This window comes from Halichoerus grypus, chromosome 11, assembly GCF_964656455.1.
Source record: "Halichoerus grypus chromosome 11, mHalGry1.hap1.1, whole genome shotgun sequence".
Taxonomy (NCBI): domain Eukaryota; kingdom Metazoa; phylum Chordata; class Mammalia; order Carnivora; family Phocidae; genus Halichoerus; species Halichoerus grypus.
This window is the reverse complement of record NC_135722.1, coordinates 14,659,603-14,686,838: the sequence shown is the minus strand read 5'-3', so window position 1 is coordinate 14,686,838 and position 27,236 is coordinate 14,659,603. Positions and strand designations below refer to the sequence as shown.

The window sequence follows — 27,236 nt, the reverse complement described above, 5'->3', positions numbered from 1 at the left end:
ACTATATCTACAAAGATCCCTTTTTTTCTAGATAACATTCACAGGTTCTGGAAATTCGGATATGGATTTCTCTTTTCAGGTACCAACCTACCACACCAGCCTGGAGGAGGCCACAGCTGCTAGCCTTGGAAATCTAGTAAAATATGACATGAACTTGAAAAAGCAGGCTGCCTTTCAGAGATGTTCTTCATCTAGTTTTGCTACCGTGCCTCTCTGCAGAATAGGTCAGCAGCCTCCATGCTGCCACCCAAATGTGGCTTGGTAGGCAGCCTAGAATTATGACAAAACTCTCAGACTCCAGGGCCTTAGGACACAGGGAAAGCCAAACACAAAGGGACAGTGTACATACAGTAAATGTGTCTGCGGAGATGCGCCCTGAAAGTCTGAAGATCTGGGGAGGATGTGAGCGGATCGTACCAAGACTGCCTCCTCCAGGCCATTGGTTTCACCCGGAAGAACCACAGCTACCCAAGCAGCCCACTGCCTTCCTCTACAGACAGAAAGTAAGCTGTGGTTCCTTGGGCCAGGTTTTTGTCACATGCTCCGGGAGTGTCAATGTCATAGTAGGGGCAGGAGCCAAAGCGGGGCAGTGGAGACTGGAGTGGGAGGATGGGAATGTAAGGGGAATATAAATGCAGTCCCCCAGTCCCACAAGCATGTGATTCATCCACCCATAGGCAACTGGCTTGGCTCTACCACAGAGAGAAGCATTTTTATTTCTGCTACTGGGGAGTTTTAGAGTCTTTGGAAGAGAGTGAGTAGAAAGCATTGCCAGAATTCAAACGCCTGGTTTCTGACTCTCTGGTCCCCGCGCTTCCCACGATGGCTACTTGTCTGGCACGAGCTCCTGAGGATGGCATAGAGCTTCTTCACCACCTCGTTCAGCTCTTATGGGTAAATAACGTATTGCCAGGAGATTATATAACAACTTCTATTTGTAGAACACTTTACAGTTCACAGAGCACTTTAATGCAGACGGCCTCAGGACTCTGGCAGTTGCCTGGGGAAGTTTCCTGGCATCCCACACCCAGGTTTTGCACGACAGGATATTGATTTAGAGCGTGGATGGTGCCTCATGCCCCACAGCGAAGACGGAAGGTGGGTTTTTTTCGGTATTTACACAGCTGTCTGACACTTCCAAAGCTACCCCAAATTGTGTTTTTGAAAATGGATGCCAGAGGCATCCTAGAGGGTCAGAGCCATGTTTTCATTTAGCACTATTGCAGAATTTATTCATATCTGGGCACTGAACTATGTATCGGAGATGCCAAGGAACAAGGACTCTAGAGGCTGTATTTGGTCCATTTCCGATCCTTGAGGAGGAGTTTAAACGTCATTTCCCTGCAAGCTTGGCAGAACCCTTGAGGCTGTCGTTTGCAAACCACTGGATGCAGTAACTGTGTGTGGGAAGCCTGCACACACCGTCCTCATGGATTATGGATGGTTTTGCAGACTCAGCAGAGCTTTTGGATCCATAGACGGCTTGATCAGAATCAGAGTCATGTACTGGCCTGCACCAGAAAAATGATTCCTACTGGATGGAAACTTCCCATAGGGAGGTCAGAGTGGAAGCAGTCACTGGTTTCTGCAGCAGCTCACAAGATCCCAGGTTTTCAAACTGGGAGGGATCTGAAAGACCAGCAAGTACCTCCTCTGGACTTCGTGATGATGAAACTTAGACAGAGAGAAGTGAAAGGAGGAATCCAAGAGACATCATCTAAGAATAATGCTCTTCCCACTGTGCCATACTCTTTGTTCCAGAAAACACGTAAGCCACATATTGTTTTGCAGATCAAAGAAACTGGCATTATTTAGGGTCATGCTCGTGGTCTGCCTGGCTTCCAGTGTGAACACGAGACCTTCATTTGCTATCACCAGCAGCTTTTGAATGAATTGCCTTGTGATGCCGTATGTCAAAGGTAATGTCACAGATAAGACCAAAGCATCTATAAACAGGGCTTCATAGCATAGCCGTTCCTCTGGCAGGAAACCAGAGCCGAGCTGCACCATTACCCTCCTTATCAGATTAGTGGCATCAAAAAATATATATATATATATTAAATACTTTTGTCCACCTGCTCCTGATGGTTCATCAGATGCAAATGGGTGACAGTAAGTCACTAGACAGTTGTTTCGTGGTGAAACACAGCAAAACCCAGGGTAAGAATGCCCCAAAGCACAACCTGAAACAAAACACTTTCCTGGCATGTTCAAGGCGGGTTTCCACTACTCACGTGCGTTTTTGTTTTTTTAATTCACCATGGAAAACCTTCCCTATCCTAAAAACAGAAATCCTGGCATTAAGCAGGACATTTCCTCTGCTCATGAATCCATCATGGCTAATTACTGCCTTCCCATTTCCTACTCTCTCTGCCTGGAATATCCTCCCCCACCCCTCCCATCTCTCAAGATTCAGCTTAAGTGGGCCCCTTCTCTGACACTGTTCCTTTTTAACACCACTCCATGCTGAGTTAGTGTCCTCTTTCTGTGCCCAACCCCAGCCCTGCCCAAACCCAATGCTTCCTCTCTCATTAAACTCATCACACCCAATTGTAGGATTACCTGTCTTTCCCACCATAGAAAGCACACTCCATAGGGGCAAAGAGCATTTTTCTTTTTTCTTTTTTTAAAGATTTTATTTATTTATTTGACAGAGAGAGACACAGCGAGAGAGGGAACACAAACAGGGGGAGTGGGAGAGGAAGAAGCAGGCTTCCCGCGGAGCAGGGAGCCCGATGTGGGGGCTCGATCCTAGGACCCCGGGATCACGACCTGAGCTGAAGGCAGACACTTAACGACTCAGCCACCCAGGTGCCCCAAAAGAGCATTTTTCATTTCAGCATTCTCTTTCACTGGAATACTGCCAGGAACAGAGTAGGTTTTAATAAATGTCAGTAAAATGAATGAAATTTTAATTCTGCCTGCCTTTCAACCTCCCCCTCAATCTGGCCTCTGGGAACAGATCCTCAATATGACCAACTTTCTCCTCTTCAAGCTGCCTCCTACCCTACTCATAAATGTCAATGCCTCCAACTCAAACACTATCAAGAACACCCCTGTGGGGGGGCCTGGGTGGCTCAGTTGGTTAAGCAACTGCCTTCATCTCAGGTCATGATCCTGGGGTCCTGGGGTCGAGCCCTGCATTGGGCTCCCTGCTTGGCCGGAAGCCTGCTTCTCCCTCTCCCACTCCCCACTGCTTGTGTTGCCTCTCACGCTGTCTCTCTCTCTCTCTGTCAATTAAATAAATAAATAAAATCTTAAAAAAAAAAAAAAAGAACACCCTGTAGTTGAACTTGGGGTTTATTGCTCAATGCAACAGCAAATGCATATAGTGGAACATCTCTGTAAGAAGTTGTTAAGAAGACTTGTAGATTTGATTTGTGTTGGATGATTTGGATAAGGGTTCAGGCAAGTGGGGCATTGCTCTGGATTGGAGGTTGTCAGGAAATTGGAGTGATTCTGTGATTGGGTATCAATAAATCTTATCCACAAGGTGGGAGGAATGAAGCAAAAGCAAAGCTAAAGCTGTGGTTGGCAAAGAAGCTGCTTCCATATTAGCCAAATTAATAGGGCGATGTTTGCTTATTTTTGTGGTTTGGACAATGTTCTTTTTTTTTTTTAAAAGATTTTATTTATTTATTTCACAGAGAGAGACACAGCGAGAGAGGGAACACAAGCAGGGGGAGTGGGAGAGGGAAAAGCAGGCTTCCCGCGGAGCGGGGAGCCCGATGTGGGGCTCGATCCCAGGACCCTGGGATCATGACCTGAGCCGAAGGCAGATGCTTAACGACTGAGCCACCCACGTGCCCCTGGACAATGTTCTTACTTCTGCCTGTATTCAGACATGAGTGATCATGTTTTTGTCTTGATTGATCATGGTCACAGAGTGGCCTTGTCTGATGTTGTTTTGTGCAATTCTTTATTTCGACAGAACCCCACGGTCTAACTGAAATACCAGGCCAGCCCCCAGATGCCAGGGGCTGCCTCTGTCTTTCTCATAACTCATACCCATTCTTAACTTTCACCAAGCTCTTCCCCAGGATGCTCTTCTCCCTCCTCCAGCCAAACCCTACTTAAATTCAAATTGAACGCCACAAAATTCCATCTTCCCCTCCAGGCTTTCCTAAATACTTCTTTCTCCATTGGATTATCTTTTCTGAATGCATCTAAAAGTCTTGGCCAGCACACCACAATTTAGTATTCAACTGCCTTCTCTCTGGAATGGTTTGACTTGTTTCACATGTATTTTTCTTCTCTGCTTGGCAGGTTGTAAACCTTTCTAGGGGCAGGGTCATTTCTTACATTTTGGCATCCCCCTAGAACTGAGAACCTTGCTGAGGTAAAACGAATGGCTGGTCTGAGGAAAGGGGGTGAGTCTGCTTCTGTGACACAGCTCAGAAAACACAGCTACAAGCCAGGAGGGGAGAAGCCAACGGCTTGCCTTTCACCTTTCTAACACTCTGACCTTATCTTTCCATCTTCCCATCAGGAGACCATGTTTTGAATTTTTCTTTTGGAGCATTCATTTCTTCTCAAGGGTTATTTTTGTAAATGTCTTCTGTCCCTACCTGTCCGTGAGCGTAGGACCTACGGTTAATATATTGTTGTCTCCTCTCACGCTTCCATATCGCCTGGGACAGAGTTTAGCAGATAGAAGGAAAGGCCCAGCAGTCCTCCATTAACCGCAGCTCCTGTCTGGCTCGTCGCAGAAAGTAGGATACACCCGCACTGTCTCCTCCGGGGCCGAGCAGAGAGTCACCTATGAGAGTCAATGCCTTGGCCTCTGGCTTAAGTCAGGGCACAAGACCTCTTAGCCCAGTTGGCCTGCATGTCCTCCAGCTCATCAATTATTTTTTTTTTAAGATTTTATTTATTTATTTGACAGAGAGACAGGGAGAGAGGGAACACAAGCAGGGGGAGTGGGAGAGGGAGAAGCAGGCTTCCCGCTGAGCAGGGAGCCCGATGTGGGGCTCGATCCCAGGACCCTGGGATCATGACCTGAGCCGAAGGCAGACGCTTAACGACTGAGCCACCCAGGCGCCCCTCTCCAGCTCATCATTACGCCCTAGGCGGACACTCAGCAGGTTTGGGGAAACCTTAGCTAAAAGCTGCAAGTTTCACCCACTCTGCGCAGAGAAGCTGAGATTCGGGGATGCTGGGGAATCAGAAGTACTCCACACCTATGGCAGAGCGGGCTGGCCGGAAGAGTTTGATTTCCACCGCAGGGAGGTGGCTAGCTTTCTACAAAGCTGCCTATCTCCAGAACCAGCCAATCCTAAAGCCCGAGATTAAAAGCCAGAGGAGGCGGAGCCGAAGCCTTGATTGGCACCGGGTCTCCTGGGGACCCGCGGAGGCCGGGCAGCGCGGACTCTGAAGAGGCTTCAAGTTGGGTGACCTAGCAGTGGCGGCCATCTTTATTTCTGGCAGATCAGCTGACGGGCACAATCTGGCCCAGCACGTAGGCGCTCTCCCGTTTCCCTAGGGAGCCCATGAGCTCCTCCCCTCCCGCGCACCGGTCTTCGCGGGAGGGGCGGGGCCTCTCCGAGAGGGGCGGGGCCGGAGCCAGAAGCCAGATTGAAAGCGGTGTGGCTGTTTGGCGGGAAGTTGGCTTAGTTCCCCGGTCCCCGCCTTGTTTCTCCCCGGAGGCTTCACAATCTTCCCTCCACGATCTCGGCATAGGGCATAGTACCCCTTCGCACGGAGGACGCGATGGCTCCTAGGAAACGCCCAGAAACGCAGAAGACCCCCGAGGTGGCAGTGCGTCCCAAGAGCAAGAGGAGCAGAAGCCCCCGGGAGCTGGAGCCCCAGGCCAAGAAGCTCTGTGTGAAGGGCCCCGGTACTGCCTGCGCCTGCTGCTTTAATAATTCCGCCTTTTGGGGTTCTCACGCAGGAGGCTGGAGTGGGGGATGGGTGCTACTGGTTTCTCGAGGCTGCCCCAAGTTTCGGATGCCTCGGGCTGTGCATTTTTTCTGCAGGTCCTTTGACATCATAGAGCTTGGGCTTAACCCCCCTCAGGTGACGGGAAGAGGCAGATGAGCTCCATTACATAAGACACAACGGACCTTCCAATTCCTTGTTTGTACCAGGATTTTTACACACGAAGGACTGCTTAAAATAATCCTACCTTGCCTGGTGGTGTGTGTGCTGAATTTCGATAGTCATGGTTGCTAGCTGTGTGTCCTTGGTTTCCGCTGTAAGAACCCTCAATTTCCTTCCTTAGAAAACTCACTCTCTGAGGTTTATCGGGGCTTGAACCTGGGGCGATAAGGAGTGTGCGGGAACACAAAAGACTGGAGCAGGGGGTTGTTGATGAATTGCTTTTTGTCCATAAGAAGAAGGAATGGGTTGTCAAGAGGCCAGATTCATAGAGATCAGGTCCTCAGATACATCTGTATTCCTATTCTAAGTGGATCTACCTCTCCAAAAGCAGCTTAATTTAGAGCCATGCCAGACCCTCTGGATCCTGCTGGTTTCCAAAAGAACAGATTGGACTTGGGGCCAACAACTGGTCACCTCTACATTATTTTAATACAGGATTTAAAGATAGGTCTTTCCCCAGTCACTTCTGTGCTATCCTAAAATCCTTTTATTGTGCATCGTATGTGATTTTATTTTTTTTATTTTTTTAAAGATTTTATTTATTTTTATTTGAGAGAGAGAGAATGAGAGAGAGCGAGTACATGAGAGGGGGGAGGGTCAGAGGGAGAAGCAGACTCCCTGCTGAGCAGGGAGCTCGATGCGGGACTCCATCCAGGGACTCCAGGATCATGACCCGAGCCGAAGACAGTCGCTTAACCAACTGAGCCACCCAGGCGCCCGTATGTGATTTTAAAATTGCCACCCAACCCTAGTATGAGTTTTCCAACCCACTGGGAAGAGTTCTGCGTAAACTTTATTCCTATGTGTCTCTTTGGCTCCCTGCTCAGAAACCCTGCAAGGGTCTGGTTTCATATGATTTCATATTTAGTTTCGCTTCAGAATTACTATTTTGGGGAGTGTTTGGGGTAAGGGGCTGAATCCCTTCTCACTCTTTATTTCTTGTGCTGGGTGAGAGTGAGCAGACCATGGAAAGGCCTTAGGAGGTGATGGGAGAGACTGGCTATCCGGCATGAAAAAACAAGGCTTTCTTTCTGAGATTTCAGCAGGAAACTCTTCCGTGCGTGAGAAGAGAGAGGAAAACATGTGTCTGTTCTGCTTGGCAGGTTCTAGCAGAAGATTTGCCTCAGGCTGCCTTTGGGCGGGGTTGGCTAGTCTGCAGGTCCCGCCATCATGCAGCATCGTCAGGGCCCTCCACCACCATAAGCTGGGCAATGCTGTCCGGCCATCACTACAGCAGGTGAGGCGTTTCCTGGCTGAAGTGCTCAAGGGGTTGCCCAGTACCTTTTCACGACTGGGATGTTCTCAAGTTAGATGCTGGGTTGGTTCAGTGGGTTGTCAGAGTGGTCAGATCACCTCTACCTTGGGCACTGACCTACTGGGCATTCAGCCAGGTGGAAGTCTTATGCTGTAAAGATCTCATCTGGAATGCACTCTCCCCTCTTGCTTTCCAGGATGAGTTCATGCACACTGCAAATATTTTCAAGCACAGAGCCAGGCAGTTAGTTTTCCTTTGGTGGGAGGACTTGGCCCTAGAGCTCGTCTATGGAGGAGGCAGAGATTGGCAATTTACCCAGGACTTTGGGTTTTAATGCAACTTAATTCTTTTTTTTTCTCTGTGTCAGGGTCTCCAGCAGGCCTTTCTGCACTCTCTGGCTTCTTACCGGATATTCCAAAAGGCTGCCCCCTTTGACAGGAGGGCCACATCCTTGGCATGGCACCCAACTCACCCCAGCACCCTGGCTGTGGGTTCCAAAGGGGGAGATATCATGCTCTGGAACTTTGGCATAAAGGACAAACCCACCTTCATTAAAGGGGTGAGCAGTTCCCTGTGCCAGTCAATAGTGCTGAAGAAGTGTTTGTTGAAGGAATGAAAACTTATCCAGGAACAAGGAGATGATTGGGATCAGAAGGAACTGGGTATTTTCAAACAAGTCATTGGTAATGCTACTCAAATCTTCCTTGAGTGCCAGCCCTTAAAACATGAGAAGGTATAAAATATTGATCACCCTCTTGTAAGTTATCACATAGGACAGAATCTGAGCCCCTTCTTAACTCTTGGCCTCGTCTTCTCCTACTGTCTTTCCTCGGTTCCTAGGCTTTAGCCACACTAGCTATTTCTATTCCTAAAACGGGGTCTTTGCACTTGCTGTTCTCTTTGACTGGGGTACTCTTTCCCATGGTTTTCTCATGGCTGACTCCCTCTTACCATTCAGGTCTTGGCTTAATATACTTCTTCAAACAGCTTTCACTGACCACTCTGTCTAAAGTAGCCTCTACTTCACTCATTCACTCCCTCTCTTCTTACCCTGCTTCCCCCGCCCCCCCCCAACAAGGTTTATCAGTACCTGAAATGTTTTACTTATTTGTATGTCTCTGCCCATACAAATGTCTTTGGAAAGTAAGCTCCATGATAAGAGGGACCTTGTCTTTCTGGTTCACCACCATATCCCCAGTGCCTAAAACAATGTTTGGCCTAGAGTAGCTGCTTTATGTTTGTTGAACGAATGAGGGCCTTGAAGTGTAACTGGGTAGATGGGATGTATACATACAAGATGATTGGCAATACCGATGGTAAATGCTACAGAACGTGAGAGAAGGAAGAACCTCCTGTGAGTTAGAGTCAACAGAGAAGGCTCATGGGTGAGTGGGGAATGAGGAAGAACAATAATTAGGTAAATGGAGAGAAAAAGGAAAGGCAGAGTATGTTCAGGGCAAAGATTGGCATAGTGTTTTTTAGGGATGGTTAGTATTTATCATTAATTGCTGAGGGGTGAAGGTGTTGGCCCCTCCACCAAAGAGAAGACCCTTAGTTTGCCCAGTGGGGGGCTGACAGTGGAGGGCTGTACTGTAATAAGTGACGCTCTGGGTTTAGAACAGAAGCCACAAACTCACATGCTTAAGGAAGCCAAACAGGAAAAAGAATGATAGGGGATGGGGTCAGTGGTAAACTGGGGATGGCTGACGTGTAGGAATCTAGGTCCCATGATGGTATCAGATCTGATTTGTTCAAATGAAGCCTGAAGCCCTGAGTTTTTTTTACATGAAGTGTTCTGATTTTTAAAGATGTTGATGAAATACACCTAAAATGTACCCTCTTAACCATTTTTAAGTGTGCAGTTCAGCAGCCTTAAGTACATTGGAGTTCTTGTGTAGCTAGTCTCCAGAATTCCATCTTGCAAAAGTAAAACTCTGCACCCACTAAACCCTAACTCCCCATTCTTCCATCTCCCCATCCTTGGCGACCACCATTTTACTTTCTGTTTTGATGATTTTGACGCTCTCATGAGTATCTTGCATAAGTGGAATCACAATATTTATCCTTTGGCTTATTTCACTTTGCATAACATCTTCTAGGTTCATCCGTGTTGTAGCAGGTGTCAGAATTTCCTTTTTAAGGCTGAATAATACTCCACTTGAAGCATTTACCACATTTTGCTTCTCCATTCATCTGCTGACGAACACTTGGGTTGCTTCCACCTTTTGGCTATTGTGAACAATGCTGCTGTGGATGTTGGTATGCAAATTATCTCTTCAAATCCCCGCTTTCAGTTCTTTGGGACGTATACCCAGAAATGGAACAGAAGAGATAGATGAGGCCAAGGGTGAACCCAGGATGGGTTTTCTTAAGTGTTTCCTCAAAGCAGCCCATCATAAGAGGCCAGGTTAGACAGGCTTGGGATGAGATGGGTGTTCAAGAAAACAGGTGCTTTGAAGCCAGAAGAAGGGCAGCCAGAGGAATGCTGTGGACAGAGCTCGGCTTCCTGCCCAGCTGGTGAGACAGGTGACCACCAGAAGGGGCAGTTTTAAATTGAAGTCAAAACCCAGAGCTCAGACAGGAAGAGATTTGTTTTTTTGGTTTTTTGGGTTTTTTTCCCCCCTCGGAATCTAGGACAGGGGAATAGAGAAATTTAAGAAGTAGCCTAAGGGTGTCCTAGGGGAAGAGCCTCCTGACCAAAAGGGAAATGACATCTGCTTTAAACTTGTGCCGGGCTGAGGCTGCTTTGGTTTATACCACTCTTCAGTATAATGTGCCTTTAAGTGACATTTCTTCACATCGTCTCGGAGATTGGTCTGAGCATCTGCACGTTGAGACTAGCAAGAGGCTAGATTGGAGCAGAAGAAGGGTATAGTGGTCTGGAGAGCTCTCTGTTTTTACTTCCAGATACTGACAGAAAGTTGATTTGAGAACAGGGACTGAAGGCGCAACAATGCCTCATTTTGCTACTACATTTTTTTTTTAATTAAAAAAATTTTTTTTGGGTGCCTGGGTGCCTCAGTTGGTTAAGCGACTGCCTTCGGCTCGGGTCATGATCCTGGAGTCCCGGGATCGAGTCCCGCATCGGGCTCCCTGCTCGGCAGGGAGTCTGCTTCTCCCTCTGACCCTCTCCCCTCTCATGTGCTCTCTCTCTGTCTCTCATTCTCTCTCTCAAATGAATAAATAAAATCTTTAAAAAAAAAAAAATTTTTTTTTTTATTTTTTAAGTAGGCTTCACACCCAACATGGGGCCTGAACTCACGACCCCAAAATCAAGAGTCACATGCTCCCCTGACTGAGCTAGCCAGGCGCCCCTCATTTTGTTACTTCTTTAGTCCTCTGACCTTGGCTCTGATCTTTACAAGGAAACATGTATGATGTTTTCATAATGAAGATAACTTGGTTTTACTCTGATTGTAAAATGATCCGTGCTTATGAGAATTTCAAATAATACAGAGAAAAGCATAAAGAATAAAAAGTACTTGAAATCTCCATTTGAGGCATCTTTCTCTGTGTGTATACACTATGATACACACCCAAACTTCTACCTAGATTATTACATAAATATTCTACCCTACAATCTGTTGTATTTTACTTATTATATCAGATATTCTAGTTTAAAATCATATACCAGATAACCACTAAAAATATCCTGTAATTCCCTTTTGTTTTTTGTAATGCCTTTGGTATCAGGATAATGCAGGCCTCATAAAAAGAGTTAGGAGGTATTCCTACCTCTTGTATTTTCTGGAATTATTTGTGTAGAATTGATACTATCTCTTCCTTAAAAAAAATTTTTTTTAAAGATTTTATTTATTTGACACAGAGAGAGAGATAGAGAGCACAAGCAGGGGGAGCGGCAGGCAGAGGGAGAGGGAGAAGCAGGCTCTCCGCTGAGCAGGGAGCCCGATGCGGGGCTCGATCCAGGACTCTGGGATCGTGACCTGAGCCGAAGGCAGCCGCTTAACCCACTGAGCCACCCAGGCGCCCCTCTTCCTTAAAATCTTTGTAGTATTTTTAGGATTGGAGTTTTCTTTGTTGGGGAGTTAACTATATATTCAATATCTTTGATAGCTGTGGGGCAGTTTAGGTTCTCTGTTTCTTGTGAATGAGCTTGGTAGTTTGTTTTTCAAGAAACTTGTCCATTTTACCTAAATTGTTGAATTTAGTGACATGAATTTGTTCATGGTATTTCCTTACTATCCTGTTAATGTCTACATGATCTTAGTGATACCTCCCCTCACATTCTTTTTTTTTTTTTTAAGATTTTATTTATTTATTCATAAGAGACAGAGAGAGAGAGAGAGGCAGAGGGAGAAGCAGGCTGATGTGGGACTCGATCCCAGGACCCTGGGTTCATGACCTGAGCCAAAGGCAGACGCTTAACAGACTGAGCCACCCAGGCGCCCCCTCACATTCTTGATATGAGTTATTTGTGTCTTTTTTTTCAGCCCCAAAGTTTCATCATACCCCTTTGTAATCCACTTCTCCCTACCTCTGAAAATCGTTGATCTGCTTTCTAACCCTATTGGTTAATATGCATTTTTATATAAATGACGTAGTATAATATATACTTTGTTTTTCTGGCTTTCACTCAGTATAATTATTTGAAATTCATCTACATTTATACATGTATCAGTAGGGTGTTTTGTTTTTTTTTAAGATGTTATTTATTTATTTGACAGAGAGAGACAGCGAGAGAGGAAACATGAGCAGGGGGAGTGGGAGAGGGAGAAGCAGGCTTCCCACCGAGCAGGGAGCCCAATGCAGGGCTCGATCCCAGGACCCTGGGATCATGACCTGGGCCGAAGGCAGACGCTTAACAACTGAGCCACCCAGGCGCCCCTATCAGTAGTGTTTTTTTTTTTTCTTTCTCAGTAGTGTTCCATTATATCAATGTACCACAATTTATCCATTCACCTGCAGAAGGATATTTGGATTTTTTCCAAATAAAAATAAAGCTATTATGAACATTTATGTACAAGCTTTGTGTAGATATATGTTTTCATTTTTCTTGAATAAGTACCTAGTTGTGGAGCCAAAGGCAGACGTTTAACTGACTGAGCCACCCAGGCACCCCTAGAGTTCCTTTTGGTAACATTTTTCTTCTGCCTGAAGAATTTCCTTTAACATTTCTTATAATGTAGGTTGGCTGCTGATACATTTTTTTTTCTTTTATTTGTCTTTTTTAGGGGAAAAGATACTTTTGCTAGGTATAGAATTCTAGGTTCACAGGCTTTTGTTTTTATTTCTTGCTTTTACTACTTTAGAGATGATTTCTTTATTTTTTTAAAGATTTTATTTATTTATTTGACAGGGAGAGAGAGAGAGAGATCACAAGTAGGCAGACAGGCAGGCAGAGGGAGAGGGAGAAGCAGGCTCCCTGCTGAGCATGGAGCCGGACACAGGGCTCGATCTCAGGATGCTGGGATCATGGCCTGAGCCGAAGGCAGACGCTTAACCGACTGAGCCACTCAGGTGCCCTTAGAGATGATTTCTGATGCAGTCTTCTCTCATTCTTATGTTCCTCTTTATGTGATTTTTCTTTTCTTTTTTTCTTCTGGCTACTTTAAAAATGATTGTGATTTGTCTACTCTATTTCTCTATATGTTTCTGCTCTTTGGGGTTCATTTTACCTCTTGGATCGATGGGTTTGTCATCAAATTTGGAAAATTTTAGGCCATAAATATTCAATAGTTTCTCCCGCCCCTTTATTTTCTGGGACTTCAATTATATATATGTTAGGCTACTAGGTGTTTTCCTACAGGTCATTGATAAAGTTCATTTTTTAATCCCCCCCCATTTTATTTTGCATAGCTTCTATTGCTGTCTCTCTTTCACTGATCTTCTGCATTATCTAATCTGTATTAGATGTATTTTTTTTCAGATACTGTATATCATCTCCAGAAGTTTGATTTGGGCCTTTTTAAGTAGCTTCCATTTCTTTTTTCATGTTCACTACTTCCTCTACTTTCTTGACCATATAGAGTGTGTTCATAATAGTTGTTTTAATGTTTTTGCTAATTCTATCATCTGTGTCACTTCTGAGGGTGTTTCTATTCATTTAGTTTTCTTCTGGTTATGAGTTCTATTTTCCTCCTTCTTTGCATGCCTGATAATTTCTCATTGGATGCCAGACATTGTGAATTTTACATTGTTGGATGTTGGATTGTGTTGTATTCTTTTAAATATTGTTGGGCTTTGTTCAGAGATGCAGTTACTTATAATCAGTTTGATACTTTGAAGGCTTGTTTTTAAGCTTTGTTAATATAGTTACTATATTAGTTTCCTATTGCCTCTATAACAAATTACCACAGACTTGGTATCTTAAAACAACACAATTTTATTCTCTTACAGTTCTGGAGATCTGGAGATCAGAACTCTGAAATCATTTTTTTCTGGATTAAGGTCAAGGTGTTGGCAGGGCTGGTTCTTTCTCAAGGTTCTGAGGGGAGAATCTGTTTCCTTGTTTTTTTTTTCAGCTTCTTGTAACCATCTGAATTCCTGGGCAATGGCTGCTTCTTCTATCTTCAAAGTGCATCACCCCGATTTTCTGCTTCTTTTTTTTTTTTTTAAGATTTTATTTATTTATTTGACAGAGAGAGACACAGGAGAGAGGGAACACAAGCAGGGGGAGTGGGAGAGAGAGAAGCCAAGCAGGCTTCCTGCTGAGCAGGGAGCCCGATGTGGGGCTCGATCCCAGGACCCTGGGATCATGACCTGAGCCAAAGGCAGACGCTTAACGACTGAGCCACCCAGGTGCCCCTCCTGTGTTCCTCTTGTAAAGACCATTTTGATTTTGATTATATCTATCCCACCCAGATAATCCAGGATAATCTTCCCATCTCAAGATCCTTAACCACATATGCAAAGTCCCTTTGGTCATCTAGAGTATTATTCACAGGGTCCATGGATTAGGGCATGGACATCTTGGGGACCATTACTCAGTCTACCCCAGTTAGCATGGGTTTAAGGCAGCCTATAAATATAAGCTGTCCTCACCCTGAGGCAATACCCTTCTGAGGACTCGATGTTTTGTATATTAAGTCTTTCTGAGAATACAGACTGTTCTGAGGATTTCTCCCCTGCTTATTTATGGTGTTTCTCCCTGCCCCCTCCCCGAGTCTTGGGAGGTTTCCTCAGACACATTTATACATTAATACTTCCCTCAAAGACTTGAGGGGACCCTTGTGAAACTCTCCAGAATGCTCCTTCTGTGTGTCTCTCTCCTCCCCAGCATTTTGCCCACCAATTCTTGCTATGTTGGCTTTCCTAAAACTCTGTCTCCTCAGCTCAGTGAGATTGCTAGGCTGTGTGGTTCCTCCCTGTCTTGCAGCCTGAGGACTCTCTCCACGCAGTTAAGCTGGGGCAATGGCAAAGCTATCTCCTTTCTTTCCTTCCTGTCTGGTGCTGCCTGTTGTCCAATGTCTGAGAACCTAGTTCATGTAACTTGTCCATTTTTTTAGTTGTTTAACGCAGGAGAATATGATACTCCATCATGGTTGGAAGCAGAAATCCACACTTACTAATTTTAATAGTTTGTCTGAGGATTTAAAATTTTTTCCTACACGATCTTGTCATCTACAAATAATGAGAGTTTGATTTCTCTCCTTACTATTCTTATACTTCTTTTTTGCCTTATTCCATTGGCAAGACCTCTAGTACATTGTTGAATATTAAATATAGCAGACATGCTTGTCTTGTTCTTGATCATAGAAGGCTTTTATATTTGATCATTAAGTATGATTTCTTCTACTTTTTATTGTTGTAAAATACACCTAACATAAAATTTACCATTTTAACCATTTTTAAGGGTTTTTTGTTGTTGTTTAGTAATTTCTACACTCAATAAGGGGTTTGAACTCACAACCCCAAGATCAAGAGTTGCATGCTCTTCCAACTAAGCCAGCCAGGCATCCCCCCATATTAGCCATTTTAAGTGTACACAATTAAGTACATTTGCACTGCTGTGCGACTATCACCACCAACCATCTGCAAAACTTTTTCATCTTCCTAAAATAAAACTCTGTACCCATTAAACAATGACTTTCTATTACCCTCCCCTAGATCTACTGATCTGCCTTCTGTCTCTATGAATTTGACTATTCTAAGTACCTCATATAAATGGAATCACATGATATTTGTCCTTTTGGGTCTGGCTTCTTTCATTTAGCATAATGTTTTCAAGTTTCATCCATGCTGTAGCTTGTATGAGTATTTCATTCCTTTTTATAGCTGAATAATAGTCTAATCATATGGATATGACACATTTTATTTATCCACTCATCTGTTAATGGACATTTGGGGTTTTTCCACCTTTTGCTATTATGAATACAATGGCTGTGAATGTTCATGTACAAGTTTTTGTTTGAACACCTGTTTTCACTTCTCTTGGGTATATATATAGGAGCTTGTTTGTGTTTTAAAACTTGTCTGTTTTTGAATATTCTTTATCAGACTATGGAAGTTCCCCTTTTATTTCTAAATAAAATAAATTACCAGAAGTTCCTATCATGAATGATAATCGAATTTCATCAAATACTTTTTTGTATCTCTTGAGATCAGCTGATCTTTCCCCTTTATTCTGCTAATGTGATGTTACACTGAGATTAAAAAAAAAAAAGATTTTATTTATTTGAGAGTGAGCATGAGCAGTGGGGAGGGGCAGAGGGAGAGGGAGAAGCAGACTCCCCACTGAGCAGGGAGCCCAACATGGGGCTCGATCCCAGGACCCTGGGATCATGACCTGAGCTGAAGGCACACGCTTAATCAACTGAGCCACCCAGGCGCCCCTACACTGAGTGATTTTTGTATGTTTGTTTTAGTTTATTATATTCGAATTTTTCATTTAAATTTTCTCCCCCCCTCCCTTTTTAACCTTTCCAATTATATCTCCAGCAAGTAATATTACTTCTTAAAAATTGTAAAACCACATAACATTTATCATTGAACCATTTTTAAGTGTATGGTAGTGTTAACTATATTCATATTATTGTATAGCAGAACTGTAGAACTTTTTCATCATGTAAAACTGAAACTGTGTACCCACTGAATAAGTTCCTCATTTTCCCTTTCCCTCAGCCCTTGGCAACCACAATTATAACTTTCTGTTTCTGTGAGTTTGAACTACTTTAGATACCCCTAAGTTTTGATTGTCTTATTGTGGTTACATAGGAGCATGTTCTTGTAGGAAATACAGTAGAGTATTTGAGAGTGATGAGACATCATGTTGGCAATTTATTATCAAATGGTTCCAGAAAGCAGGGTTTTTTTCAGAAAAGCATTTTTTTTTTCCAGAAAACCAGTTCTTTGTGCAATTTTTGCAACTTTGCTAAGAGTTTGAGATAGTTGGAAAACAAAGTTAAGAAAAAGACTGATATTATTTCTTCCTTAAATGTTTAGTATATTCAGCAGTGAAGCTACCAGGATCTGGAATTTACCGTGCAAGAAAGTTTTTAGTTGTGAATACAATGTCTTTAATAGATATCAGACTATTCTGATTTTCTCTTTCATCTTCTGTCAGTTTGGCAAATTTGTATTTTTCTAAGGAATTTACCCATTTCATCTAAGTTTTCAAATTTACTGGCATAAGATTGCTTATTATATCCTCTTATAATTGTTTAAAATGTGTAGGATTTATATTGATGTGTCTTTTTTGATCTATTACATTGATTATTTGTGACTTCCGTTTGGTCAGTCTCACCAGGGATTTATTGATTTTATTAGTCTTTTCATTTAACACCCAACTTTTTTTTTTTTTTAAGTAGGCTCCATGCCCAATGTGGGGCTTGAACTCACAACCCTGAGATCAAGAGTTATGTGCTCTACTGACTGAGCCAGCCAGGCATCCCCCAACTTTTGTTTGTTAATTCTCTCACAGTATATATTTGTTTTCTGTTTCATTCATTTCTGTTCTTTCTTTCTCCTACTTTTTTTTTTTTAAGATTTTATTTATTTATTTTAGAGAGGGAGAGAGAGAGAGAGCAGGGAGAGGAGCAGAAGGAGAGGGACAAGCAGACTCCATGCTGAGTGCAGAGTCTGATTTGGAGCTCGATCCCATGACCCTGAGATCATGACCCCAGACGAAATCAAGAGTCAGATGCTTAACTGACTGAGCCACCCAGGCACCCCTCTCCTACTTTCTTCTCCTGTTACTTTCACAACTTCTTGAGATGGATGTTTTGAGTCATTGATTTTTAGCCTTCTTTTATTATGGATGCTTTTAGGAATATTTGTGTACAAGTTTTCATATGAACATACATATTCATTTCTCTTGGGTATATGTCTAGGAGTGGAATTGCTGGGACGTATGGTAACTTTATGTTTAAGTTTTTGTGGAACTGCCAAACCATTTTCCAGAGTGACTACTCCATCTCACATTCCCACCAGCAATGTAGGAGGGCTTCAACTTCTCCATATCCTTAACAACACTTGTATTCTTTTCCAGCTTTATTGAGATATAATTGACAAATAAAAATTGCACATATTTAAAGCATACAGTGTGAGTTTTAACATGTGTACATTGCAAATGATTACCACAGTCAAGCTAATTAACGTTCATCACTTCACATATTATCTTGTGTGCTCTGGAACACTTAAGATCAACTCTCTTAGTAAATTTCAAATATACAATATAGTATTAACTATGGTCACCATGCTGTATATTAGCTCTCTGGAACTTAGTCATCCTGCATAATTGACACTTTGTACCCTTTCACCCACATCTCCCCATCTCCTCCATCCCCAAGCCCCTGACAACCACCATTCTGCTCTCAGCTTTTATGAATTCCACGTCTGTAGATCCACATATAAGTGAAATCACGCTGTATTTGTCTTTCTGTGTCTGACTTATTTCACTTAGCATAACATCCTCCTGGTTCATCCTGGTTGTCACAAATGGCAGGATTTCCTTCTTTTTAAAGGCTCACTAATATTCTATCATATATACATACTACATTTTCTTTATCCCTTCATCTGTCGACAGACACTGAGGTGGTTTTCCTACCTTGGCTATTGTGAATAGCTACAGTGAACCCAGGAGGGAAGATAACACGTGAAAAGCTCATTTCCTTGGGCTATATACCCACAAGTGGGATTAATGGATCATGTGGTATATTTTCCAAAGAACCTCCACACTGTTTTCCACAATGCCTCTACTAATTTACATTCCCATCAACAGAGTACAAGAGTACCTTTTTCTCCACACCCTTGCTAACACCTGTTATCTTTTGTTTTGATAATAGCCATTCCAACAAGTGTAAGGTGATAGCTCATTGTGGTTTTGATTTGCATTTCCATGATGTCAGGATTAATGATGTTGAGCACCTTTTCATATAACTGTTGGCCATTTGTATGTCTTATTTGGAGAAATGTCGATTGAGGTCCTTTGACCAGTTTTAATTAGGTTATTTGGGGGGGTTTTTGTTTGTTTTTTTGCTATTGAGTTCTTCATATATTTTTGATACTAACTTCTTATCAGATCTAGTTTGCAAATATTTTCTCCCATTTCAGGGGTTGTCTTGTCACCACTTGTTATTGTCCATCTTTTTTCTTATCGCCATCCAAGTGGGTGTGAAGTAGTATCTCATGATGACTAATGATGTTGAGCATCTTCTCATGTGTTTGTTGCCATTTGCATGTCTTCAGAAAAATGTCTGTTCAAATCCTTTGTCCATTTTTAAATTAGGTCTAATTTTTAAAAAAGATTTATTTATATATTTGAGAGTTGGGGGGAGCATGATTGGGGGAAGGGCAGAAGGAGAGGGAGAAGCAGACTCCCCAGTGAGCAGGGAACCCAATGCAGGGCTACATCCCAGGAGCCCGGGATCATGACCTGAGCCAAAGGCAGATGCTTAACCGACTGAGCCACCCAGGCGCCCAGGTCTTATTTTTTTTTAATGTATATTAATCACAATTATTTTAAAGCCTGTATCTAATAGCTCTAATATCTGGATCTCCTGTGTCTTTCAAATGTTATTTTTTTCCTTTTAGTTTTTGGTTATTTGGCCTTATCTTCTGATAGGCTGGGTGATTTTAGATATAATGCCAAATATTGCATATGAAAACTTGTAGACATAATTTGAAGTTTTGAGTGGTGGTATTTTCCTCCAGAGACAATTCTTTTTCCTTCTGACAGGCAGGTAGGATGGAATCAGATCATCTTACTCCAATGAGATTGAAATGATTTGAATCTGGGGGCACTTGGGTGGCTCAGTCGGTGAAGTGTATGCCTTCGGCTCAGGTCATGATCCCAGGGTCCTGGGATGGAGCCCCACATCGGGCTCCCTGCTCAGTGGGGAGTCTGCTTCTCCCTCTGCCTGCCACTCCCCCTGCTTGTGCTCTCTCTCTCGCTCTCTCTCTGTCAAGTAAATAAATAAAATCTTAAAAAAAAAGAAAGAAATGATTTGAATATGAACTTCAGTCTTTGTGAAAGTCAGGCTATTTCCAGTTTGTTCTTATCTCTAGAGTGTCAGGGATCCTAACTAAAAGCTGGATTTCTTCCACGACCTCTCCTCTTGCCCTGCGAGACTGGCAAAACCTCAGCCCAGCTTCTCAGCCTTGAAGCCACCCACCACTTTCCATTCAGCTTCTCTGCCTTTCGGTTCCTCTGCTTCAAAGCCAAGCTTTCTGGGCTGCATAGGCCTCAAGGGGAAAAGCAGCATCCAAAGTCAGGCCTATCTTTCTGCTCCTCCTCTCTCTAAGATGCCGGTCTTCAAGTCCCTGATGCCTTCATAGCTCTCCATTGACTTCAGAAACTTTTCTTTATAGGTATCGATTTTGTTTCCCTTTTCTAGTTCTCAACAGAAGGCTGGTCCGACCTGAGCTAACCACCATCTCTGGTATTGGAAGTCTCCAATATATTTCTTCATCATACTTTGCCCTGGTTTTGTTCTTCCTTCTCAGTTCAAGAGTTGGGGTTGTAACCACTTAAGTCTACCCTTACTAGAAGAACACACATGCATTTTGACTTAAAATGTTTATGTATGTATTTATTACTGATGCTCTGACATAGGACCAGTCCTTTTCTGAGAATAACGGTCCACTGATTAGGGTTCACCTGCTCTTACATAAACCACACCCATAATGTATTCTTTATAGGGTCTAGTTTCCCTTTCCCTAAAAGTGGAGACATAATTTTTTTTTAAGATTTTTTATTGGGGCACCTAGGTGGCTCAGATGTTTAAGCATCTGCCTTTGGCTCAGGTCATGATCTCCGGGTCCTGGGATCAAACCCTGCATCGGGCTCCCTCCTTAGTGGGGAGTCTGCTTCTCCCTCTCCCTCTGCCTCTCCCCTTACTTAAAAAAATATATATATATTTTCTTTTTAAGATTTTATTTATTCATTTGAAAGAGAGAGCGTGCACGAATGGGGCACAGGGAGAGAATCCCAAGCAGACTCCTCACTGAGTGCAGAGCCCATCACAGGGCTCGATCCCACAACCCATGAGATCATGACCTGAGCCAAAACCAAGAGTCAGACGCCTAACTGACTGAGCCACCCACGTGCCCCATGGAGACATAATTTTAAGGCAGTTGTGAAGCAATCTGATTGCAGATTCTTTTGAAAGTTTTATTATTTCCCACCCTAAGTGTTTATAAGTATCTCACCCATGCTTAATTTGGCAACTATATCATTTTTAGCAACTCATTTTTATCTAGTTTTTCCAAAGTATTCAACGTGGCTTTCATAGAAATAACAGTGGTCTTCCTTTTTGCGCGTAGTTCTTCTGTTTAATTAAATTACATGTTTAAGTAAATGCTTAAATGTTTTGTTGAAATGTTTAAAGTTTAAATTTTTAATGAAATGGTTAATAAATGACATGTAATTAAGTTACATGTTTAATTAAATTACATAATTACAACAAAAAGTACAACGTGCATATACGGGTTTAAGAACAGACACCACGAAGCCTGGGTGAGCACAGGACTCAGCTGTCAGGAGCAGAAGATGATCCCGGGACCAAGGGTTGGGCGGACCATGGGCACTGGTTAGAATGCTTTGTACAGGGGACGGAACATGCCGGTGAGCACGTTGAGTGAGCTAAGTGGACGCTAGGTCTGTGAGGCTGGGATAGCGGCAGCATAAGAGGTAGAGAAGGAGCTCTGGAAGCTGTCAAGTTCTTAAAACTGTGCCTGATACATCATAAGCACTTAATGAGGTTATGTTATTGATGTTATCGTGATTGTTTTCATCATCCTTGTCTGGGATGTCTCGAAAAAATAGGAAGGAGCTCAGATCTGACTCCTGCCCTCCTAATCCAGGCCCTGTTCCAAGCTGAAGCTCTTCTAAAGAGCACCAGGCAATAATAAGTAAGCTGTGGTGCATCCATGTAATGGAACACTCAGCAGTAAAATGGAATGAGTGATGGGTACACACAGAAACCTGGCTGCATCTCAGGGGCATTATGCTGAGTGAGATGAAAGAAGCCAGTTGCAAAAGGATGCCTACTGTAGGATTCACTCCTATGACAGTCTGTTAAAGGCAAGGCCGTAGCATAATGATGGAGAACAGAGCCACGGTGGCCGGTGGCCAGGGGGGTTACAGGTGGGGAGGGGGTGTGGCTATGACAGGAGAGCACAAGGGAGTTTTTTGAGGGGATGGACCTGTTCTGCATCCAGATTTGGGTGATGGTTATTCAAACCTCTACTATGTGTTCAAATTCATAGAACCGTATTCTAAAAACAACCAAATGTACCGTCTGTTAATTTTTTAACAACTCAATTAAAACTCAAGTCTTAAGTAAGAAAGAGCGTCATGGAGCGCATCGCCGTGTCAGGGCCTCTGGGCTGGCCTGGCCGCACGCGCTGCCTGCCTGGCTCTCTGGTCAGCGGGGCCTGTGCACCCAGGCCTCCTCCTCCACCTGAGCTGGCATCACTCACTGGCTTTTCTCTTCCTTGTGTTAGATCGGAGCTGGAGGGAGCATCACTGGGCTGAAGTTTAACCCTCTTGATACCAACCAGTTTTTCACCTCCTCAATGGAGGGAACAACTAGGCTGCAAGACTTTAAAGGCAACACTCTCCGAGTTTTTACCAGCTCAGGCACCTGCAAGTGAGTAGCCTCACTAGGAGGGAAAGGGCTTCTGGGCTCTCGGTGTAGTTCTGGTGAGAGCGTCCAGATCTCATGTGTGTCCCCCATACCTGATACAGGCGAGAACTGCAAGGTGGCAGCCATGTCCTACGCTTCCCTCTGAGATTTTCCGTAGCCACTCTTCCTGCGTTCCGGGTGTGTTACTGCTTCAGGGAGGGGTTCTAGAACCTCCGCTCTCCTCAGCGAGGGAGGGGCTTCGGCTCTTCTGTAAGGCGTTCCTGGGTTAGACTAGACCTTGTTTCTCACTAGTCAACATGGCATTGGCCTGGAAAGCCACTTAAAGGTTGGAGCAGGAACTAGGAATTTAAGATTTCATTCCCTACGTCACTGGGGTGTGATGACGCGACCAGTTCCTTGATGGAAGCTGAAAGGGATAGAGTCCTGTCCGCAGAACACATGGGACACCCCAAGAGCAAGTGGCTGGAGAAATGACAAAATGCTCGGCACTTGGATTTCCGGCCAGAGACATGACTCTTACTGTTCTCTGAAGAATCCAGGGTGTGTGAGGGGGGTCTAACTAGCACTGGACGTTATCCTGGGCGGCCCCACAGAGGTCAGGGCAGGAGACGGGATAGACTCAGCTCCATGTTATTTGTCCACAAGAAACCCTCCCTCTGAAAGACATTTGTAGGGGATTTGTAGGCACTGTAGCAAGGATTTGAGTGTTTGAGAGAAAAAAATATGAACCTGAGCTCTCCTGGCCGGGTTTTAGGATCCCTGAAGCAATCCCAACCCCATCCCTTCGTCCTCAAGTAGTCTGAGAGACAAAAGAGCAAGACAGAGCTCCTAAAGTTGTGTATGCTTTTTTCCCTAAATGTTCAGAAGGGGGCAGAAGTTCCTTTCTCACTAGCTCTGCAGAACAGAGCTGGGCAGCCCGTTTGGTTTGTCATCTCCTTTGGCCCAAAGGGTAGAGAGGGAAGGGAGAGAGCAATAAACGAGTCCTCCTCAGAACCCAGGGCTCTAGGGGGCAGGCTAGCCTGGGGACTTGCCTTATGGCTCTGAGCTGTGGCTGCTTCAGGGACTCTGACTAGCTGACTAACTGGACACATTTCTGAGCTCCGTCACCCCCATCCTCTCTGTCGGACGGTAGACAAGTCCGTGGGCTCCTCGCTGGGAGTCTGTGGCGAGACAGTTACTCCTTCAGCAAATACTGGTGGGACGTCCACTGTACACTAGACACTGGAGCTACAACAGTGACTGAATGGACCTTGCCTCTGTCCCCAAGAATCTTACAGCACAGTTTCTCCCTCCAGCTTCTGGTTTTGCAGCCTGGATGTGTCTGCCAGAAGCCGAATGGTGGTCACGGGAGACAATGTGGGGCACGTGATCCTGCTCAACATGGATGGCAGGGAGGTGCGTTCTCTGGAGCCCAGGTCCTCCCTTTCTCTCCCTAACCAACCCCCCCCCCACCCCGGCCTCCCTGCGCCCCACCTGAACCGAGCCCTTCTCTGCAGCTTTGGAATCTGAGAATGCACAAAAAGAAAGTGACCCATGTGGCCCTGAACCCATGCTGTGACTGGTTCCTGGCCACAGCCTCTGTAGACCAAACAGTGAAAATCTGGGACCTGCGCCAGGTTAGAGGGAAATCCAGCTTCCTCCACTCGCTGCCGCATAGCCATCCTGTCAACGCAGGTGTGATATACCAGACCTCGTCCTTCCTGCAGACCCTGCCTGTCCAACCGCTTCCAGGGTTTTCCCTCAATCTTTAGAAGCTGCTAGGTTAAAGCTCTACCCTGAGAGCATCAGCCAAGTGGATGTCTTGGAAACTTTCTGATTCTAGCTGCCTCCAACAGCTGCTAAGTTTCTAGAATTTTTTTTTTTAAAGACTTATTTTTTTTTAGAGAAAGCACAAGCAGGGGGAGGGGCAAAGGGAGAGGGACAAACAGACTTCCCACTGAGCAAGGATGCTGAGATCACAACCTGAGCCGAAATCAAGAGTCGGCGGCTACACCGACTGAGCCATCCAGGTGCCCCAAGTTTCTAGGATGTTTTTGTTCACAGTCCAGATTCACCTCCTCCCTTCCACCCCTGCCTAGAGAGGAGCGGGAGAGAGGGGTGCCCCTGCAGGAGAAGGCCTATGACAGCCAGGATAACAAGGGCCTGGGGCTCCTTCAGCTCTGGGGCTTTTCACTTGCCAGCTTGTTTCAGTCCTGATGGAGCCCAGCTCCTGACCACTGACCAGAAGAGTGAGCTCCGGGTTTACTCGGCCTCCCAGTGGGACTGCCCCCCAAGCCTGATCCCACACCCTCACCGCCACTTCCAGCACCTGACGCCCATCAAGGTAAGTGATGGAGGCAGGGAGCTGTGATCACGGAGATGGGTAGGGAGGTCTGGCCTCTCCCTGCCCAAGGTAGGGAGAGGCCAGATCTGGAAATGCCTAATCCCAGATCTCATCCTGTACCCACACGAAGCCATCTCTTCTCTCCCGGCACTCTCTGCAACTTCTGTCCCCCTTCTGCAGTCCCACTGCACTGGGTTTTCTTGGTCTCCCGTAAGCTCTTCCTGGTTCGTTGGGCCCAGCCCACCTCCCTGCTGTTCTGCCCTCACCTCCAGTTATCTGCATGTGCTGCTGGTCCCCCAGCTGACCTCAGCCCCCAAGACTTACAGTCTTTAAGTCTTCTGATTCCTTCCTGCACACGCCCCCAGGCAGCCTCAACTCTGCCCGTTCCTCTGCTCTCCTGGTTTCTGTTCTTTTTCTAACACCGCAGCCCCTCTCCAGACCTCCGGGTTTCATGCCTGTATTTCTTTCATCAACATAGCATAGTGGTGGGGGCACCAGCTTCAGGTAGGCCAACACCCCCGGTTAGAGTTCTTGGGTAAGCTGCTTGAATTTTGGATCTTGGTTTCCTCATCTCTAAAAAGCGAATAACAGTATCTGACGGACAGGGTTGTGGGAAGAATCTGTCTACTTAAAGCACTTGTCTAGTGCCTGGGACGTACAATGTCAGCAGTGATCATTTAATATTAGAGTAGCTCCCGCATACCTCAGATCAAATCCAGGCTCTTAAGAAGAAGGGTTCTTCACTGGTTGGTTCCCATTGAGCTATGTGTCATCTCTCACTTTGTATCCAGCCAGGACAATTTCCAGCTTCCCAGGTGGGACTTGTGACTTATTTCCAAGCCATGGCACATACCACTCTGTCCTTCCTGCTAACCATGTTCTTCCTCCTTCAACACTTCTTGCAATTTCTTAGGAAAACCCCATCTGATTCTGTCATTCTGACTAACTGCCAGATTTGTTTTGGAACATAGGGGAACATAGGTTTCCTTCCTTTTCTTGGTCACTAGCCATTTTCTGCTCAACTCTTCATCATTCATGTTGATGGAGGAGGGACAGTAGTGGGATTACTTCAGAACTTATGTCCTACTTGGTTTTTGCTTGGTTGTAGGCTTTGGTTAATGTCTGGGTCAAGCTGATGTTAAAATATTTATCAGTTGGTATGATCTCAGGAAATACAAAAGACAGAAAAGGCCTGAAGATGTCCCAAGGTCCAGAGACGCCAATTTGGGGTTAAAAATTTGGGATGGTAGAGGCACATGCAGTTGAAAGCTGTTCTTGTAGTTTCATGTGGGTTTTATCTCCATTATTAAATTGCTGGCAATTGTATTAACATTTGTGCGTGGCAAAGAATACTTTTGATGTCCCTCTTGATAGTACTCCGCATGTACTCTCATGACAACTCTCCATCTCCTAGGCAACCTGGCATCCTCGGTACAACGTCGTTGTCGTGGGCCGATACCCAGATCCGAATTTCAAAAGCTGTACCCCCCATGAATTAAGGACGATCGATGTGTTTGATGGAAACTCAGGGAAGATGATGTATCAGCTCTATGACCCAGAATCTTCGGGTATCATTTCGGTGAGGTTTGGGCCCTCAAATAATGAGGGGAGGAAGCAGGGCTTCAACCTACCTTAACTGACCAAAAATGACCAGGAATTAATCCTCATGTGCCCTCCTCCCGATACCTCACCTCCTCCTGATGCTTATGCCCTTGTCTCTGCAGCTCAATGAGTTCAATCCCATGGGGGACACGCTGGCCTCTGTGATGGGTGAGTGAAGCAGGTTGTATCTCAGATTGGCCACACCCTACCCCCCAGGCTGAGTGCAGGCTCCCCTCAGCTTAGCCCTGCCAGTCACCCCAGGGTACGAGTCAGTCAAGATTTACAGGAGACAGTGGACTCTTTGGCCTAGGCCCTCCATGCCTCTTGGCTTTGTCTTGGTCATGACAATGCCTGGCTGCTGTCTGGTTTCCTGGTATTTCCTGACCAAGTCCTGGGTTCCTTGGGCCAGCCCCAAGTTCTCAGAGACTGATCATGGAAGGTGCAAGTCAGACTGGTCTCACTCCTCCTAGGTTATCACATTCTCATTTGGAGCCAGGAGGAAGCTGGGATGCGGACATGAGAGACATTAATGAAGGTGCGGGCCAAGCCAGAGCTTGGAGCCACCTGAGAACAAATCCTCTGGGAAGAGGCGGCTGTGTGTTAAAGGGCCAAAGGTATCCAAGTCTTAGGGTCGGAGCAGGGACACTGTGGCATGGGACACTGTGGGACTGGGACACTAGCATGTTACTGCTCTGGACTTAGCTCCAGAAACTTCTCCAGGGTTGGTGCCCCGGGTGCCCCAAGGGTCCCTGCTATATCCAGCCTGGAGCCAAGCTTCTCCTGGAGCCAAGGTACTTTTCTATTCTTTGATGAGCAGTGACAGAGGGATCAGGCAGTGGTTTTTGGTTTGTGCTCACTATTGACTTGGCTAATAAAACCATACCCAACTGAGCTTCTGCGTGGATCTTCC

At 44.9% G+C, this 27,236-nt stretch overlaps 1 protein-coding gene across 3 annotated transcripts; it reads left to right on the top strand.

The window, feature by feature from the left end:
* The first annotated feature begins 99 nt into the window (after positions 1 to 99).
* Positions 100 to 27,217, top strand: DDB2 (damage specific DNA binding protein 2). Of its 3 annotated transcripts, none has more exons than XM_078058071.1 (10): positions 100 to 1,919; positions 7,203 to 7,336; positions 7,722 to 7,913; positions 22,259 to 22,404; positions 23,697 to 23,796; positions 23,898 to 24,075; positions 24,582 to 24,724; positions 26,139 to 26,303; positions 26,449 to 26,494; positions 26,797 to 27,217. In XM_078058071.1, the coding sequence occupies exons 1-10, from the start codon at positions 1,889 to 1,891 to the stop codon at positions 26,844 to 26,846; spliced, it is 1,185 nt and encodes a 394-aa protein (XP_077914197.1). In that variant the 5' UTR covers positions 100 to 1,888; the 3' UTR covers positions 26,847 to 27,217. The 3 variants fall into 3 exon arrangements, with proteins under 3 accessions (XP_077914197.1, XP_035960971.1, XP_035960970.1); XM_036105077.2 differs by lacking the exon at positions 100 to 1,919 and adding an exon at positions 5,458 to 5,836; XM_036105078.2 differs by lacking the exons at positions 100 to 1,919; positions 22,259 to 22,404; positions 23,697 to 23,796; positions 23,898 to 24,075; positions 24,582 to 24,724 and adding an exon at positions 5,450 to 5,836.
* The last annotated feature ends 19 nt before the right edge of the window (positions 27,218 to 27,236 follow it).